Raw genomic sequence first — 17,715 nt, forward strand, 5'->3', positions numbered from 1 at the left:
TCTGTGACATTTTTAAAGAGGATTATGAGGATCATTTAGGTGTGGTAGAAGAGGAATTATGTAAGAAATAAAAGTTTATAGGATCTGTTTACAAATCATTCGGGGGAAAAAAGAATAGGCTCTACAGTCGGATACAGTGACAGTCTTTGTCAACGAGCGACACAATAAAGTCCATTTACTGCGGAAACAATCAAACAGCATGTGATCACTATACTAGAGGATGACATCAGCATTTCCCGTGACGGGACAACTCCAGAGCTTTTCTGATGATATTTGAGAGTTCATCATTTAATGATAGCGACTTGATTTAAGATTTAACTCTACAACCTCTTGTGGAATCTTTTGTTTTCACGTACCCAGCTCTCTGAAGACGAGCGACTATTTCAGTTCATTTTACTCATTTATTTGCACACATTTAAATTTTTAAAGCTGCTTTTAAGATTTAAACTTTTCTTGATCTCAGGCCACGGTTGTAATTTAACCATACAAACTAAAACAGACTTTGAGGGTTGTTATCCTTATGACAGTGCACTGCCAGTCAGTCAATTGAAAACTACTCTATGACAACCGATTGTTTTTCAGGACATTTTGGTAATTTTCCATTACTTATCCTTGACTGGAGAAGCTGCATAATATGAGAAGAGTCTAGCTGCAGAGCTCCATGCTCAGGCCCGACTCCTCCTTTGAACCCTCTCTGGTCCCAAGCTAGGAGAAGGAAGTTAATTATGTACGCCCACCAGAGGCGATCATAAGGATACAATAGCATGCGTTCATTCGGTGTTTCCCTCGGATTTTTTCCAGCAGCGGTGCTGCAGTGCGTGGGTTTCATTACATGGAATGCTTTTAGACACATATGTATACAAGTGTAGATGTTGAATTACATTTAATAAAATGCTCTTCATACCCCACGTGCTGTTACAATTGCTCCTGCTTAAGGGCATCTGTAACTTTTGACATCTAGTGTTTCAATCTATATTGTGACTCTAACATTGCTTGTAAAAACAACTGATTACTGTTAACAAGTAGAACACAGATACAGGTGACCTACATACAAAACTGTATCTAAATAGTTTAAGTCGTTTTTGGGTAAAGGCATCAAAACCAAAATTTTATAAAACAGCCCCTGGTATCTTGTAATCAGTCCTGCACTTCCAGTCGCAGAGACAAAACAACTCAAATCCTGGAGAAATGCATTGTAGTGAAAGAGCTGGTACACACAGATGCCATGGCGGTTCAGTGGGCACAATACAGGATAAAATAAAGCTAAATGTGAACAGAAGCATTCTGTCCAGTGTGTGAGGCAGATGAGCTGGACGTCAGGTTAGCAGTAAACCATGAATGCAGCAGTGAATGCTCAGTGTGAGCTACAGTTTGGCAGAACCGCAAGACCAGTGAAGCTATTTTAGTGGCACATGAGAAATCTTGCTTGTTTTGCGTCATCTCATCGGCCTTCATAGAGACCATAGAACAAATGTCAGCTGTTAAAGATTGGTGGCCAGTCAATCGGAGCACTCATATCTGGGGTTGTTCAGTTTATAATGCTTGCTCATCCTCGACTCTGGCTGCTTCAAGTAGAGATACGGAGGTAATAGCCTATGGGGAGATTTTTTATATAGCAGCTTACATTAGCTTGTGATGCTAATGTCATCTACAGCAACGTTATCTAAAAAGTTTGCAAAAGCACGCAACTCCAGACAATAAAAAATAGAGGTTGGACAAGAGATAAACAGACAGAGTCCGAACACCAGGCTATGCCCCTAAAATATTTAATTAAATTAGCACCGAGTTGACGTTTTGAGCTCTGTTGCTCGTCAGACCTGATGAAACGCATAAAGCTTGAAACGTCACCTTGGTGGTAATTCAATTAAATATTCATGGGAGCATAGTCCAGTTTGCAGACCTGTTTTTTTCATCTCTTGTATACAGTAACGTTAGCTTAAGTTAGCAAACTCATAAGGTTAGTATGCAAGTTATAAGATGCGTAATGTTACATTACCTGACTTTATGAATTTATAGTTACATCAGAATATTAAGGTTGTATTGTTTATCTTGGTGTTACTGGTGGAGGGTTTGTGGCATCTAAGTTAACCCTTTACGCTCTGAAACCTATAATATAGCATCTAAACATATAATACACATATCTGTTGATGATAAGCACGACAAATAATACATATGGAGGCTAAACGGGGCTAAACAAGGCTAAATGTTATCAGTCAGCTTGTAATAGACCTACTTATATGGTGGCATAGACAGTACAATATATCAAAAATATGCTCAAGGTAAAAACACGTCATTTTCCACCACTGGTCCTGGCCCAAGCCTGGAGCTCTGCAGTTTAATAACTTTACCTATTTAGATTCATAATCATGTTTTTGTTGGAAACCATTTTGTCTACCAACATTGATACATGGGTGGACAAAATGTTGTAAGCACCCCTCAGTTTCACCCATTACAATGAAACAGCATTTATATCTCTGAAACAGTTTCAGTCGAGTCAAACAGCCTGACAGTAGCCTGGTGTGGTGGGGCTCACTGCGGTGCTTCTGAATGATTAAAAACATCTCAAAACTTAATGTGCTAAATAATTCTACTCTATTTTGAGAGTTTTCTTGAGCAGCAATCAAACCAAACAGTAAACATCTGGTGTGACACTCCACCAGGGTGCATCTGAAAGGTTGAGAGCTGCAGTTATATTTCAAGGAGTTACACTGCATCCCCAACTGTTGACTCACCGACAGCCTTGCAGACTCCGGTGGTCGGATCCATCTGGTAGCCGTTGTGGCATTCGCACTTGTACCCACCCTTCAGGTTTATGCAGATCTGACTGCAGATGCCGGGGTTCAGACACTCATTGATGTCTGCACGGAGAGACAAAGAGAAGAGGCAGGGAGGGATGAGCAAGAGGAAAGAGAGAGGATACAGCTGGTATCTGACATGTTTAATTAATCAAGTCTGCTGAATGCTCCAATTTTGGGTAATCAGACACATGGTTCTACTACAAACACAAAAACTACTGAAAACCTTTTTTTAAATTACTTTTCTGAGGCATTCCCATGATTCCTTCTGCATGAGACTGTAAACTGATGAGATACACAAAGAGAAAATTACACCAAATTATAATTGCTTGTGGTGTTTTGCCAGAATGCTCTTTAGTAACAAGCTGCTCTCGCCTGAACTAAATGTAAATATACAGATGCTTTCAGGAGTGTAGTGGTTACTTTATACCTGGGAGTAGATTAAGTGCTTGTACAACCAGTGGGGTTCATTCCAGATGGGATTACACACATTCCCCAATATCCAGAGCAGTGCTGGAGGCCAAGATTGGCTCAATAACAAAACTGTGTCGGATCAGTGCCTACTGAACATAACCGAGGGGATTTCTACTTTTAGGAAAAAAAAAAAAATCACAACACGGCCAATCACATTACACACCGAACCCTTTAGAGGCCAGAAGTGCACAATAAGAACATGTAGCGGTCATAATTGAAATATCTCCAAGTCACACCAGCAGCCCACAGTATGTCCGACCCAGCCTGTTGGATTAGTGACTTCTAAGAAAAACAAAATAGCAACACGTCTTCAGCCAGGACAATACCCTGCCAAGGACATTGTGATTTTGGATTAATTTTGAGGGCTGTGATGTTTAAAGTCGACAGTTCTGTCTGATCTACTTTTCAAACAATCGAGGCTTAACTACGACTGCCAAGAAACTAAGGCATGTCAGTGAACAAAAAGTGCCGGTAGTGTTTTTCTTTCCTGGAATAAATGTAATAGAGTCAGAATCTTAAACATATGGTAATGTTGAAAATGTTGCCGATGTTTAGCTTTTACTAAAGTAACTGAACTGGGTTCACTAAAACACATGTTAATACTCAAATAAACTGACAACCTGTGGGAAACACCACAAATATAACTACAAAAGAAACAGCTGGGACGATCTAACAACACTTAAAATGGTATATTCACCTTAAAATCAAAATTCGAATCTTAAGTAGGATTGATACTTGTGCAGCAGACCCTATACTGTAGCCTATGCACATGGCCTACACCATTGTGAGCCTTTATACTTGTGCCGTGTGTGCAGTTACACCTCCAGAACACTAGCTGGCAGTGGGGTTTCTGTGAAATGCTGTAAAGTTTAGTTGATTCAAAACACATATTAAACACACATTAAACATGGCTTCATAGAGATAATTTCAAACACAAGTACACAAATCAGCTCCACTCTAACTCACGGCATTCACAGACAAACACTTGTCTTTATCTGGACACATTTTCCACACAAATACAACACGCTAATGTTTTTAGCACAAGCCTATGGCATTTTACATTATATAAATTAGCCTAGCGGCTAGCGAACTTTTCCTCTACTCATATGAAGCCAGGGACAACAGCAACATTTAACAAAGGTAACGTTACAAAATTTGGCTCCATTACAACTCACAAGGTTCACTGACAAAACAACTGTCTTATACTAAACACGTTTTCCAAACAAATATAACATGCTAACATTATTAGCACAAGCCTAGCATTTTACATTGTATAAATTAGCCTAGTGACAAAAAGATAGGATACAGGATAAATCACACACAAGACTTAAAATGCTATTTTTGTGGAGACTTTGTCTTCAATAATTTATTGTTTTTATGTGAAATTAATGTAAATAAAAGCTTAGTTTCCACTGAGGGAAATGGTGTGAGTATACAGAAACAAACAGGAGGTCTGCTTCGCTGCAACGTGTAGTTACATTTCTGGGGAGGTGCACGTCAGGCTACGGCGTAGGGTACGGCGTAGGCTCTATGTCGATGGAGAGCCTACACCGTAGGTACAGCATTGATTCACAGAAGTAAAAATTCCGCCTAACCTGTTGTGCTATTTATCAATGTAGATTGTTTTGGTGTGAGTTGCCAGTGTTGGAGATATCGGTGGGACAGATTTATCCATTATTCTTGCATATAATGGTCATGATTTCTGGAAAGAGACATTGCTGTTGAGTTTTGCAAATGTATTATTTGCTGCTCTGTGAACCACGAGCCGAGTGCCATCTAGTTCAGTCATATTCAAGAGAGGGCTCTACGGCCGATATCTCCAACACTCAGAAATTCGCACGAAAACAATCTGTATAGAGGAAGAATAGGTATCTCTGATTTGGGGTTGAACTGTCTCTTTAATAATGCAATTACGCAATGAATTACCAATTATCAAAGTCAAACTTATTCAGTATGCATCTGAGCAGACAGGGAAGTATGACTGATGTAAGAACATTCTTCACTCAGATTTCTGTGCTCCCCTTTTCTACTTCCTCAGAGATGAAGCTCCGCAGACTGATGATTATAATAATAATGATGAGAAACTGATTTCAAAGCTTCCTGAGCTCTTTGGTCAGGCCGTGAAGACCTGGAGACCCAATTATAACTGGAGTGAGTCTTGTTCTGTTGGCGGGTGAGTAAGTATGTCTGGCACCCAGATGGATCCCAGTGGGCTGTCCATCAGCTCTGAACACATACTGCTTCATCAACATTAGGGGAGATAAATGTTTTTTTTTTTATGCAAACAGCAAGTGGAAACTGTGAAGTGAAGGAAACGTGACATGAATTGTGGCTCTTTACCGCCGCTCTGTAATTGATTGAGCATCATGCTGCTGCCTGTGCTCTCTGTTCTGTCTGTCTGACCTAGGCTGACCATCCTTACTGATCAAATTAATTAATCCCTGTTGGGTTTAAGGAGGTTTTCCTTTGGTCTGTTGGGTCAGTGGTGCCTGAAAAATGGCTTCATCCATGGATGAGATTATTACATTTCGAAATAAGTCCAATTTTTTGTATTTACAATTGATGCAACCTTACATAACAATGGTCACTTACCTCCGCAGGTCTTGTGGTCTATGAGCTGAAGTCCAGGTGTGCAGTCACACTCGAAGCCAATCACCATGTCTTTGCAAATGTGAGAGCAGCCGCCGTTGTTCAGGAGACACTCGTTTAGATCTGAAGCACATGACGGAAACAGGGCTTTATTGTAGCTACAAGAACATCATGCAAGCAAAACACATAAACCATACATAACACTCTTAATAGTAATCCTGTTGCACTCAGTCAGTTCACAGCCATAAAACGCAGCATCTGAGATTTCAGGTTTCATCCAGGCATTGACAGTTTGGACAGAAAGCTAAGGGTACGTTTCCTCGCACCACTTCTTCCCTCTGTTATTTCAAGAGTCTGTTGGACTCAAACAGGTTCAGGCAGATAATAAAAGCTTTAAGACCTTTAATTGTTGACAGGCAGTTGTTCTCGGTTTATTGGATACTTACAAAAGACATACTATTCCACTCGGCCCTTATGTTCTTTGATAAAAGCAAGGTAACAAAATTAAAAAGAAAGTTCCCTCCTCCCAATTCAACAAAGCAGGCGGTGAACCATCACTTGAAATACAATTATTCAGCTCATCACCTTGATCTGTTAAATTATATACACAATGTGCCAATCTTTGTCTCTGACTGAACATTTGTACAATCCAGACTCACACGTTTAATATTCTGACTGTGTAAAGCATTATCACTTTTGACCAAGTTCTTTGATCCATGAAAGAGAATTATTTAGAAGCAGTATTCGGTCTCTCACCCTGAAATGCACGAGGCATTAAAGCTGCACAAGGTGAGATTTTATATAAAAATCCACATATTATCAGCATAAATCAAGGTGCAACAGAGGTAGGCGTCATGTAGTTTTACCCTGTTTGCCTTAATTCCACTCTCTTCTTTGACGTATGGACTTCCATGCCCACAGGAAAAGACATCTGAATGTACTTAAAAGCAATTTGTCTCTTGAACAGTACCTGAGTAACCTGTCCAGAGAAATCTAAATGCTGCACCTTCTTTCTTTTCTTGTCTTTTCTTTGGTTTGTGTTAAGCGTCAATGTACAGACTCGGCATTCTGGGAACTCAAGCTCAAATATTTCTGGTTCAAACAGTTTCATGTCGCTGACATTTAGAGCCACCAGCTCGGGAAGCACTACAAGACTTTTTATCAAGTGACATTTGCAGACACACACTGAGGGTTGATCACGGCTCAAACTACAAGTTCACTCGTATTTACTCAGATTCTAGTGCAAATATAATAAAAATGTAGAGAAATCAAACTTGTTGATCAATCTACGTTTGATTTGCCACTCAGTTGGAGGGCTGTGGAAATATGTCTGTCATCATCTGAAGTGTCATCTAGATGTGTTTGACTTAAAGCTTTTCTGCTCGTCACACCACTCTGCATCTCTTCAGTTATTCCTCATTCAGACAGGCTCAAGTAAAACATCAAACCTTAGGGGTGTCTACAGGTATCAGACAGTCAAATTTGATGCTTTTTAAGACCCCTTTAAGACACCTTTTGTCTTGTACAGAGTTAAGTGTTAGGAATATAGCTATTAGATTGAGTTAAGTCAAATCTACATCTTGCAGACACTCATTTACACATGAAGAAATTACAAAATGTATGAATTAAATTAGATAAAATGTTTGTACTAGTTAAAACCTCACAAATTCATATTTAAGACTATCTAATGACATTTAAGGCCTTATTGTTGTAACACTGAAGACATTTTAAGACTTCTTAAAAGGACCTGTAGACACCCTGACCTTATCTACTGTTCTCAGAAAATCACCACTAATTTGAATGTCAGGCAAAAATGATACTAAACCCGGTAACCTCACTGTGACTACAAGACTACAGGAAGATGCACACAGTCACTACTTCTGAGGCTGCATCCACACTGATGTTTTAAATTTGAAATGAATAACTTCTGCTATGTTTATGACTAGCATCCAATTGAAATGAAGACCCTTGAAAAAGCTGCTGGCCATGTTTTAGTTTGAAAATACCAGGTTGCATTTTAGGCAGAATGGGTGGAAACATGGACTTCAGAAAACGATGACGATTGGGATTTCAGTCACGACGTGTCAAGCCAAAACACTGCAATTAGGCTATTCCCAAGGCCACGGCTTCCTCTGGTAATGGATAATGCTCTCAATACCGCTCTAGTGCATCGCCATACTTGCCCTGGAATGACTCTCAATCTGTTTTCTGCCGCCTTGACTGCCTTATAACATTACTTGTGTTGTTTTTATTAACAGTTCCACCTCGTCGTCAGTCCAAGCAAAGAAATCTCTGGTCTCTGCAGTATTTTCTGTGACTAAACTCATAGTAGACAATCTGCTTCCTGTTAAAATCAGTGTGGGCATGGCCAGTGTACGTGTTTTCAGGCGTGTTAGTAAAGAGGGAGATTATTTCTGAAATTGTGCCAAAACACTTGTGTGTACAGAAAGATTGTTTCGTTTTAAAACATGGTTTTAATATGACATTGATTGCTCTGTGAAAACAGACATAAAGTGGGATGGCTCCCGAGAGACAATCTTTGGTTTTAAATAAACACGAATGTGCACAGACCTGACAAAAACATCTACAATCTTGAATATAAATCATCGTGGACAAATGTAGAGTGTTCATATTCTTTTTTTACCCTTTGTTTTATACTCACTGCATTCCTTAATGGGTTCATCGCTCCAGTCGGGACAGTCTCGGGCCTTGTTACACACTTTGCTCATCTCGATACACTCCCCACTGCGACACTTGAACTTCTCTGGTCCATTACACTGAGTCACTGTGGAGAGACGCAAAGAATTTTACTTGTCAGGGTTAGTAACCACTAATGCACAACAACACACAATACTGTCCTTTAAATATTTATTCCGTAAAAAACTAACAATGCCATAAGTGTCAGGATTTAACTTTTAGTTTACACTTGCTCTTTTGTCTTTGTACAGTTAGGTTGGTGGTTTTTCCCTGCATCCAGTCTTGTGCTAAGCTAATCGCTTCCTGGATCTATTGCCGTACTTTATACAAAGATATGAGTGTAGTATCAACCTTCTCATCTCACTCAAAGACATTTGTTCTCTGGCAAATAGCCACACTTAGCAAGCGAGACAGCGGCCTATCTACAGGCTTGAACAGGGGAGAAAACAAAATATTGAGAAAGAAAGCTTTATCAACGCGTATTCAGTTTTGGAAAGGTTTTACAAACCAAACAGCTAAAGCTCCTTTCAGTCCTACAAGGATAATCTAATCCTCCAGTTTGGGTTAAAAATGGAAGTAGCTTTAAAAGTAGCTGCCTTTTCAAACCCAACATTGACAAGCATTCCTCTTTCAGCAGTCTCTGAGTGAGAATCTGCCACAAACTTGTCACTCTTTAAAGTCTGTTTTCAAAGCCCATGTTTTATGCTACTGGAGCAAGAACAAACAAACTCATGGAAACGAGATAACCGGGAGGGTTTTTTCTTTTCTTTTTTTGTTGTTGGTACATTTATCTTCTAGATGAGCGCACAAAAAAATAAAACACAGCATTGGATTGCTGAGAAAAAGCGTTCTTAATACATCACACACAGCAAACAAACACTGCTTTTGTACCCGAGCACAACCTGAGGTGGGGTGTCTTTTTTTCTTTGTAAAAGAACATCTGAAAAATACGTAATTTACAAGCCCACAGCATCTACGCTAACACACACACAGCCTCTCTCTCAGCTTCTTCAGGACAGCCTGCAGTGGGATGTAAAAACAGAAACATTATGCTTAGCTATGAAATGTATGTGCTTCTGCATTGTCATGGTTAACTGACCCTGGCCTTTACCCTACTCTGCCAAGCATGTCAGAGCCGGTCCTATCAAGTTGGAAAGATTATGATACCTTGTTCTCTCTCTCTCTAGTATAACTAGACTGTTGGAAAGACTGTCTGTGGAGCAAACTCCATGCCAGCACTGCTGTTTGGCGTCTGCTTCCTGGTACCAGTATTGTGAATAAAGACATTCATTTTAAGACGACAGAGACTAATGGGAGTGTTTATTCACTGAGACAGAGACTGAGCTGAAACAACAATTGTTATTCTCTTATCAGTGGCCTCAGGATAAGACTTGCAAGATCATGGCCAAAATGATAATCACTTTTTTTTTTGTTTTAAATCAATATTGAGATCATGATTATTCATCAGAATTTTCCATTGACATTATTCCATTCTAGTGACAAAATATAATTAAATTGCGCTGCTTTTATTTTCATGCTGTGCTAAATTCCTGCTAGTGTTCAAATCTTTGCATCAATATAAGACTGGTCCTTCTTCACAGAGCATCTCCTGGAAAACAAGTGTCAATAAAATTGTCCCAAAACATTTCTACCCAAAATTAAAGAGCACTGCTTTCACCGTCTTGCATCAAGTCATTTGCAAAGCAGCAAACACACACACACATACACATACACCCACATACACACACACAGAGCACCTACTGTTTTTACAGTTGACTTCGTCTGATCCATCGGCGCAGTCTCTGAGGCCGTTACACTGTCTGCTGCCCAGGATGCAGTTTCCATCATCACATTTGAACTGATCCGGTCCACAAGTGCGTACAGCTGCCAGGAACACACATCGTACACAAATTGAGTTAATCAATCGTTTTAATAATCAATTAATCGTTTAATAATCAATTAATCAATTAAATCATTGGTCAAATCAAAAAGCCAGACATTCTCTGGTTTCAGCTTCTCAAATATAAGGACTTTCTCATCACACTGTAAATTGAATATATTTGGATTTTGGACTGTTCGTTAAACATAAACTGAAAACACTTAGATGTCTTGGAATTTGTTATGACACTGATGGCCGTATCCTCATCACTGCAGGCATTAATTTAGGACTAACTGGACAGACAGATAATTGAAGACAGTTTGAGCAGGGATCCATTATGTGCTGCACTCTCATTCCAAAAGGAACATCAACACATTTAAAACTCCCATCATCTGCCACGGTCACACAATAAATGTGGTTATGATCTTAAAATGCTCAGTTTTTAAATGTGTTGACGACAGCTGGTGTGTACATACGACAGTTGGCTTCATCGCTGCCGTCCTTGCAGTCAGGGTCTCCATCACACCTCCACTTCTTGTGAATACATTCTCCTGAGCGGCACTGCATCTCACTGGAGGAACACTTGGCAGGCGGTGTTGGGTGACGGCCGCAACGAGACGGAGACTCATCTGACTGGTCCTGCAGGGCACAGAGTCAAGAATACGACGTGTGAAAGCTTTTTCCATTTGCTATTCACTTGCTGTCACCAGCGCCTGCTGCCTTACAGTCATTTCCTGGCAGGGAGCCTGCAATTTATCTTAACAAGACCTAAAAGACCAGTTTGGAGAGCAATTTTGAACTCAGAAAGTGTGTGATGCTTTGATGTGGTATGGCCCTCTGGCTGAAGGGAAATTTGTGGGACAGACAAACACTCAGGTACAAAGAGTAAGTGGGACTCAATGTCCTGTTTTTATATTTCAAAAGGCGTTTGGTTTGATCACACAAAAATCAGAGTTTTCTACATTTGTTCTCTTTCACTTTCCCAGGCACAGCAACTTCCTGGGGTCTTGTGGTGAGGTTGCCAGGTAACCAGCAGAGACTCCAGGAAGTCAGTGTACTGAGCTCTAGAGGTGATGGCAGGCAGACTACTGTTGCATTTTCACTGCATGGTACGACATGGCTCTACTCAAATTGACTTTTTCCTGTTTTCCATTGACAAGAGTATTTTTAGGATCACCTTGATTGAGGTTCCAAGTGAGATGAGCCAATACTGTGAGGGTGGACTTCAAACTAGTGCTGCAAGATTAATCTAATCGCAATCGCCATGTCAGGCTGTACGATTACATAACCGCATAAAAGGCTGTGATTTGCGATTTAATGTAAATAAATGTTAACGTGTGTGCCTGTGAACGTGACTACCTCTCCTGTAGTGTGTGGAGTTTGTTGACATCACGCCCACAAGCTATCCTGGTGTGTGCAGCACGTATGGTCAGGTGACCACCCAGCGTGCAGCAGTGACCAACACAGACGCTGAAGAAGAGCATGAGCACGACCAAGAACAGCCTGAGTTGGTGGCGGAAAAAACGCAACGTCTATTATATGGCGATACTTTGGATTCAGGTACGGTGACGTTGAACAGAAAGATGTGCTGTGTAAACGTTTAAAAGTTTAAGTCGCCACGTCCCGCAGCAACACGACCAATCTATATCAGCACTTGAGACAGCACAGAGAAAAGTACGAAGCATGCATGTGAGAGAAAGCCGAGCCGTTAAAGACAAAAAGACAATTGAAAGACGCCAGAGCCTCATAAAACAACAAAACACAATTACGCAAACATTTTTAAGTGTCATGGGGAAATCATGGACTCCATAACAAACTATATAGTAACAAATGAAAAACTGAGCAATTTTGCTCGGTTTCGGCCCACTTGACATGCTGCTGTGTTGTGCTATGGTGTGCTGGAAATTGTCATTTACGTGACAACGCCTGAATGCAACACAGGCTCGTTCCGCTGTGTGTACAGTGCCAGGCTGCGCTGCTGTGTGAGCATCGTGTTTGACTGTGCTCTGTCTGTTGATGGTTAATTACACACTGTCCATAACAATAACTATGTCAGGTCAGGTCAGTGCCCCCCTAATATAATGTAGGGGAAGCACTGAATCAAGCAAGAAGACTAATGATACCATTTATGTATTATATTGTAATCGCAAATCGCGATATTGCCCATTCAAATTGCAATCGCACATTTTTATCAAATCGTGCAGCACTACTTCAAACACTTCAGACCACGGATTGGTCGGAGAGAATGGGCTCTAGAATCGTCTCTTGCACAACACTGGACATCCTGCAGAAACCTACCATTTTTTAAATACCCAAGCAACTGTCACCAGTGCCTGGAATTCACTTGATCCAGAGTTTTAAAAAATGGTAGCACACATTCCTCAGTTTGTTTGCCAATAAAAGGATACAAATGTCTCGTTGCGGATGATATCACAGTGGTTACACACGACATCGCAGTGGAGATCAAATGAGAATTCTGCCTCAAGTGAAAGAGTACTATATATGGTGGAAAACGAAATACAGAAAAGGTCCCAAAAGTGAGTTGAGTCAAACCGAACCATGCAGTGAATGTGTGGCATTTGTTACCTTTGGACAGACCCAGGCTAGCTGTTTCCCTGTTTCCAGTCTTTATGCTAAAGCTAAGCTAACCAGTTGCTGACTGTAGCTACATATTAACCAAACAGATGTGGTCTCAATCTTCTTTCCCCACTCTTGGCATACTTCCCAAAACATCAAACTATTCCTATATCTGTAAACCTTTAAAATTGTGTGCATTATGACTATTGGTTTTGATAAAGTTTATTCACTATTTCCCATGTAAACAGCTGGGAAACAGACTGGCAAGAATCATAGCAATCAGGGCAAGGAGAGGAAGTCTCCTACAGCTTTACAAAACATTCATTTTACAGAGATCATCTCAAACACATAATGACAGTTGTTGAAAATGCACAGTGTGTGTCCTATCATTTTATTTTTGAAATCAGGAAATACACCATGTTACACACCATGTCCCAGCATTTGCTACTACTTCTCTAGTATACACACAAGCTAAGAAACCGGAATATATGCAACATTACAACAGGTAAATCAGCCTACAAGTTGACCAGGAGGTCAACTTTACTTGACTTGAAGTGGATCTGCTGGGGTACAGTGTGTAGTTTGGTAAAACATCTAGAAATTTCCAAGAGAACTACCCTTTTAAAGTGTGACCAAATTCAAAACAGACACTTCCTTGAGTTGATGTACATGTAAATATATTGAACCTTTGGAGTTATGATAGGTTTTGTAAAATACAGTGTCAGTTTCTCCATGACACTACCTTAGTATATGCACATTCAACAGCCAGTGCTGCCCGCCTCACAAAACCTCTCCTCAATGCATTACCAGCCATCTTGCATATGTTTACATTAATAAAGATGGAATTCATTTTAATGCATTGATTCAGCCTCCCACTTGTATGTAGATAAGCTATATAAGCTCACTACGCTGTTACAGAAATGCTACTGACCTGATGTCCCAGTTACCTATGCAACCGGAGTTTCCCATCATATTTTATGGCTTACTCGATACATTTCCTTTTCTTTCTTTGTTCCTTTCTCTGAGCAATAAAATACAACACATCATATTTCCACATTACAACTTGACGCTCATGAATTCACCAAAGTCGGAGGAGCGACCATCTGAGGAGCACGTGAATGCACCACAGGCCTAATCTGATGGAGGTCTAGACTCAAATCTGATTTAAAAGGTCCTTGCTTGTTCACTCACTGTAGCAGGCAGTGTGAGCAGTACTCTACAATAATGGTGAATGAGTGGGTGGGAAAAGTCATGAGCACTTGAATGTTCAGTAGGCAAATGAACATTAAAAAGAGCTGTTCAAAAAGATTTGTTGCTTCATTTTTTCCCATTACTATGCCAGAGTCTGTTTCCCTAATGTCCACAAGAGAGGTGCTGACACATTATTCTGACCAACAGTCATAATGGACATACGTATGCCACCAACATCTAGTTTGACAAACATTTTTAAGACTATTCAAGTACGTTCCAATACAATATCAGACATTTCAGCAGTTTTGCAAAGACATCAGCCACTGAAGGAAAGAGCTAACTTCATTCATACAGAATCCAAACAAAGCCACACCATGGCTCTCACATTGTTTAAATGACAGGTGATCTGGGGGACGTGCGTGGCAGAGAGCTTTTAGGACTCCGAATCATAACTGGGCAATCAGACAGAGAGGGATCAAGAGGAGCAGCAGGAGGAGTTTCTCACACTTTCATCATCTCAGAAAGTCACTGACTCATGTGGGAGCAGATTAATGGAGTGTGAGAATGTGTGTGTTTGTGTATGTATGTCTGAAGCTCCCTGACTATTAACACTGACGCAGGACCGGCTGGGTGTGAGAAAGCGACAGAGTGAATTACAATGACCTTCCCAATGAGAACGGTGTTTTAAATATTTGTGGGTGTGACCGTTTGCGTCAGTCTTCTTTCATTTTCCTGTGGGGCGGTCACAGTGATAACCACACAGCCAATTAACAGGTAACAGTCAAAGTGCCGACTCAGTGGAACTTGTTCTGCCGTGTGTGAAAACGTGTTGGGAGTGTCAAAGTCAGTGTGTGTGTGTGCGTGTATGTGTGTGTAAGGCAGGTCAATAACCACAGGGCGCTGTGAACATTGAACATGCAGAACCGGTGTGTGTGTGTAATTTGCGTACCCAGGGATATCATACTGGACAGGTCATTACAGTGAGGCAAAATCGACCTAGAAAATGAGGGGGAGTGTGTTTTAGGGTGCTGCCTATATTAAGTCTTTCGTGATAAAAAAGAGGCAAAAATCACAACCCAGATGAGATAGTTTGTCAGGGCTTATTTCTATGTACTTAAATATGCAACATGTATGTGTACAATTGTGTTTGTGTACAAATTCCAAGCGTGTGTGTATGCGTGGCACGTCACTGTGTGCCTCTCTTACCTGGCAGTCGACGTCATCATCACACACCCAGCTGGCCGGGATGCACGATGAGTTCCCGCACTGGAACTCGCTGGGACCGCAGGAGGACGGCGCGCACTCCACCTCATCAGAGCCATCGCCACAGTCGTCCTCACTGTTGCACACAAAGTTCCGGGAGATGCAGCGACCGCTGGCGCACGTGAACTCATTAGGAGCGCAGGTGATGTTGCCTGGAGGCAGACAGGAGGACACAAGGCAAATATGAGAGCACTGTGAAGGTGAACAGTTCAGTCACATGACAAGGACGGCGCTGCTATCGCAATGTATTCGCAATTTCTAGAAACAATGCTAAAATCTACAGCATTCATCCTGTAAGCTGTCACAATTTACACTAGGAGCACTTAATTTAACCACTACCATTACATGTTTGAGCTGTTTTACAAGAGTTTGTGCCACTTTCCAAATGGAAGGCCGCTAAACTCGAAACTGGACTCTTCATATTCAAGAGGATTGAGACATTTGGGCTTTATATACAGCACATGTCCGCAACTATGGCTGCTCATTCAGGGTTCAACGCTAAGGTTTTTTTTCACTTGCCCGGTCGGGCAAGTTGGTCAGAGATCTACTTGCCCGAAGTCAGTTTTTACTTGCCCTATAAAAATTGTTTAATTTAAGCGGCTATCAAATAACAAAGACTGCAGTTATTTTTATGTTATGTAATCTTTATTTACACTGTATTTATTAATTAAAACAACATATGTCATGTATTGTAGCTTAATTCCTACACAAAAATGACAGTGTCAGGGCTTAAAGTGAAAAATTTGTCAATCGTTCTCCGTCTATAATTTTGCGCCCTACTTGAGCCATGCCCACCTCTATTTATTTTTCACCCCTCTCTCCAGTTCTGCTGTATTAACACCAGGTTTAATATATTTTGCTTCCATCTCTCTGCCCTGCTCTACTCTACTTCAACGCTACTTAGCTCTCTCTCTCTCTCTCTCTACTCTACCAGTAGACTACCACATCCACCTGTTGCACAAAATGCACACAGCAGTGTTTCCCCTAGGATGGAGTTGTAGCAGCGGAGGTGAAGCACACGCATGAAAAATAATTTTCACATGCGTGAAACTTTTTTGTATGCTTGCAAAGTACAGCCTGCTGGGATGTTTCTATGTATCTACTGGCACCAGAAGGGCTCTTTAGGACTAAGTACATACAGTACATGTGTGCACAGTAATGAGCAGGTGAAATGTCTGTCTAGCTTACATATGAGGTGTCTCAAGATTTAGGAACATACAATTTTATTGAATATAATTAAGTAAAAAGTCACATGACACGCTGCTGTTTTGTGCTATGACCTATTTAAGTGCTGGAAGTTGTTATTTACGTGACAACGCCTGAACGCAACACAAGCTTAGCATGAGTGCCATGCTACGCGCACAGACAAACATGCTGCTCTGTGCGTAACAGCAGTCTGTTGATTATTTACACAGTGTCCATTTCAATAACTTTGTCAGGAAAATGCGGCCCGAGCCGCTCTAGCATGCTCACCTGTGTGTGTGGCGGAACTCCGCCGTGCGCAATACAGAGAGCAGAGGAGAATTGTTGACGCGTGACCATGTAGAGACAGAAATGACATGATGGCATAACACCATAAATAGTATATTGTTATGTTATTATATGAAGCGTCTGTCGCGCAAAATACTATCAATGGGCGCTGTGGGCAGGACATTGTTACACAGCTGTGCCTGTGACTTCAGGCAGAGAGACCGCTGCATCAGAGCAGAAGAGCACGTTTTAAAATACATTTATTTTATCAATTAGTTATTAACTTTTACTATTTTTAGCAACTTGCCCGATCGGGCAAGTGAGTTGTTAGTTTACATGCCCGACCGTGAGTTTTACTTGCCCCAGGCAATCGGGCAATCCTTATTGTTGAGCCCTGTCATTTGTTTTTTAATAATATCCCGGGGTCCAGATTTCTCTTAGTCATCAGTTCAAGGTCCACACAGTTCAATATATTCAGTGTCGTACTTGCATTTGGCCATACTGCTGAGCTAGTTTGCTGTCTCTGTCAAGTAGCTGTAGCTGTCTGTTAGTTTCTCACTTTTACTTCAAAGTAAAAGCTCTGTGCTGGAAATTCAGTGTACTCCAAAATAAAGTGTGTTTATTTACAAACTTGGCACGTTCATGAGTCACTTGTGGTCCATTCAGAATGGACCCGAGGACCACTTTTTTACCAGGACCCACCAACTGGGAACCACTGTCCTAGAATACACACAAAATTTGTTTATAAATACAACAGGTGTGTCTATTTCTCTTGTTGGG

General features: G+C 40.9%; 1 protein-coding gene across 2 annotated transcripts in view; it reads right to left on the reverse strand.

Annotated features, from left to right (window-relative positions):
- vldlr (very low density lipoprotein receptor) overlaps positions 1–17,715 on the reverse strand; it is a 92,083-nt gene that overhangs the window by 28,641 nt on the left and 45,727 nt on the right. For both annotated transcript variants that reach the window (XM_033647089.2, XM_033647088.2), the window contains exons 5-10: positions 15,409–15,617; positions 10,911–11,073; positions 10,317–10,439; positions 8,521–8,643; positions 5,862–5,981; positions 2,733–2,858 (exon numbers count right to left, since the gene is read on the reverse strand). In XM_033647089.2, the coding sequence (XP_033502980.1) occupies positions 2,733–2,858; positions 5,862–5,981; positions 8,521–8,643; positions 10,317–10,439; positions 10,911–11,073; positions 15,409–15,617 (864 nt within the window). The remainder of the gene's footprint in view (positions 1–2,732; positions 2,859–5,861; positions 5,982–8,520; positions 8,644–10,316; positions 10,440–10,910; positions 11,074–15,408; positions 15,618–17,715) is intronic.

The sequence above is a fragment of the Epinephelus lanceolatus genome, chromosome 19 (assembly GCF_041903045.1).
Source record: "Epinephelus lanceolatus isolate andai-2023 chromosome 19, ASM4190304v1, whole genome shotgun sequence".
Lineage (NCBI taxonomy): Eukaryota > Metazoa > Chordata > Actinopteri > Perciformes > Serranidae > Epinephelus > Epinephelus lanceolatus.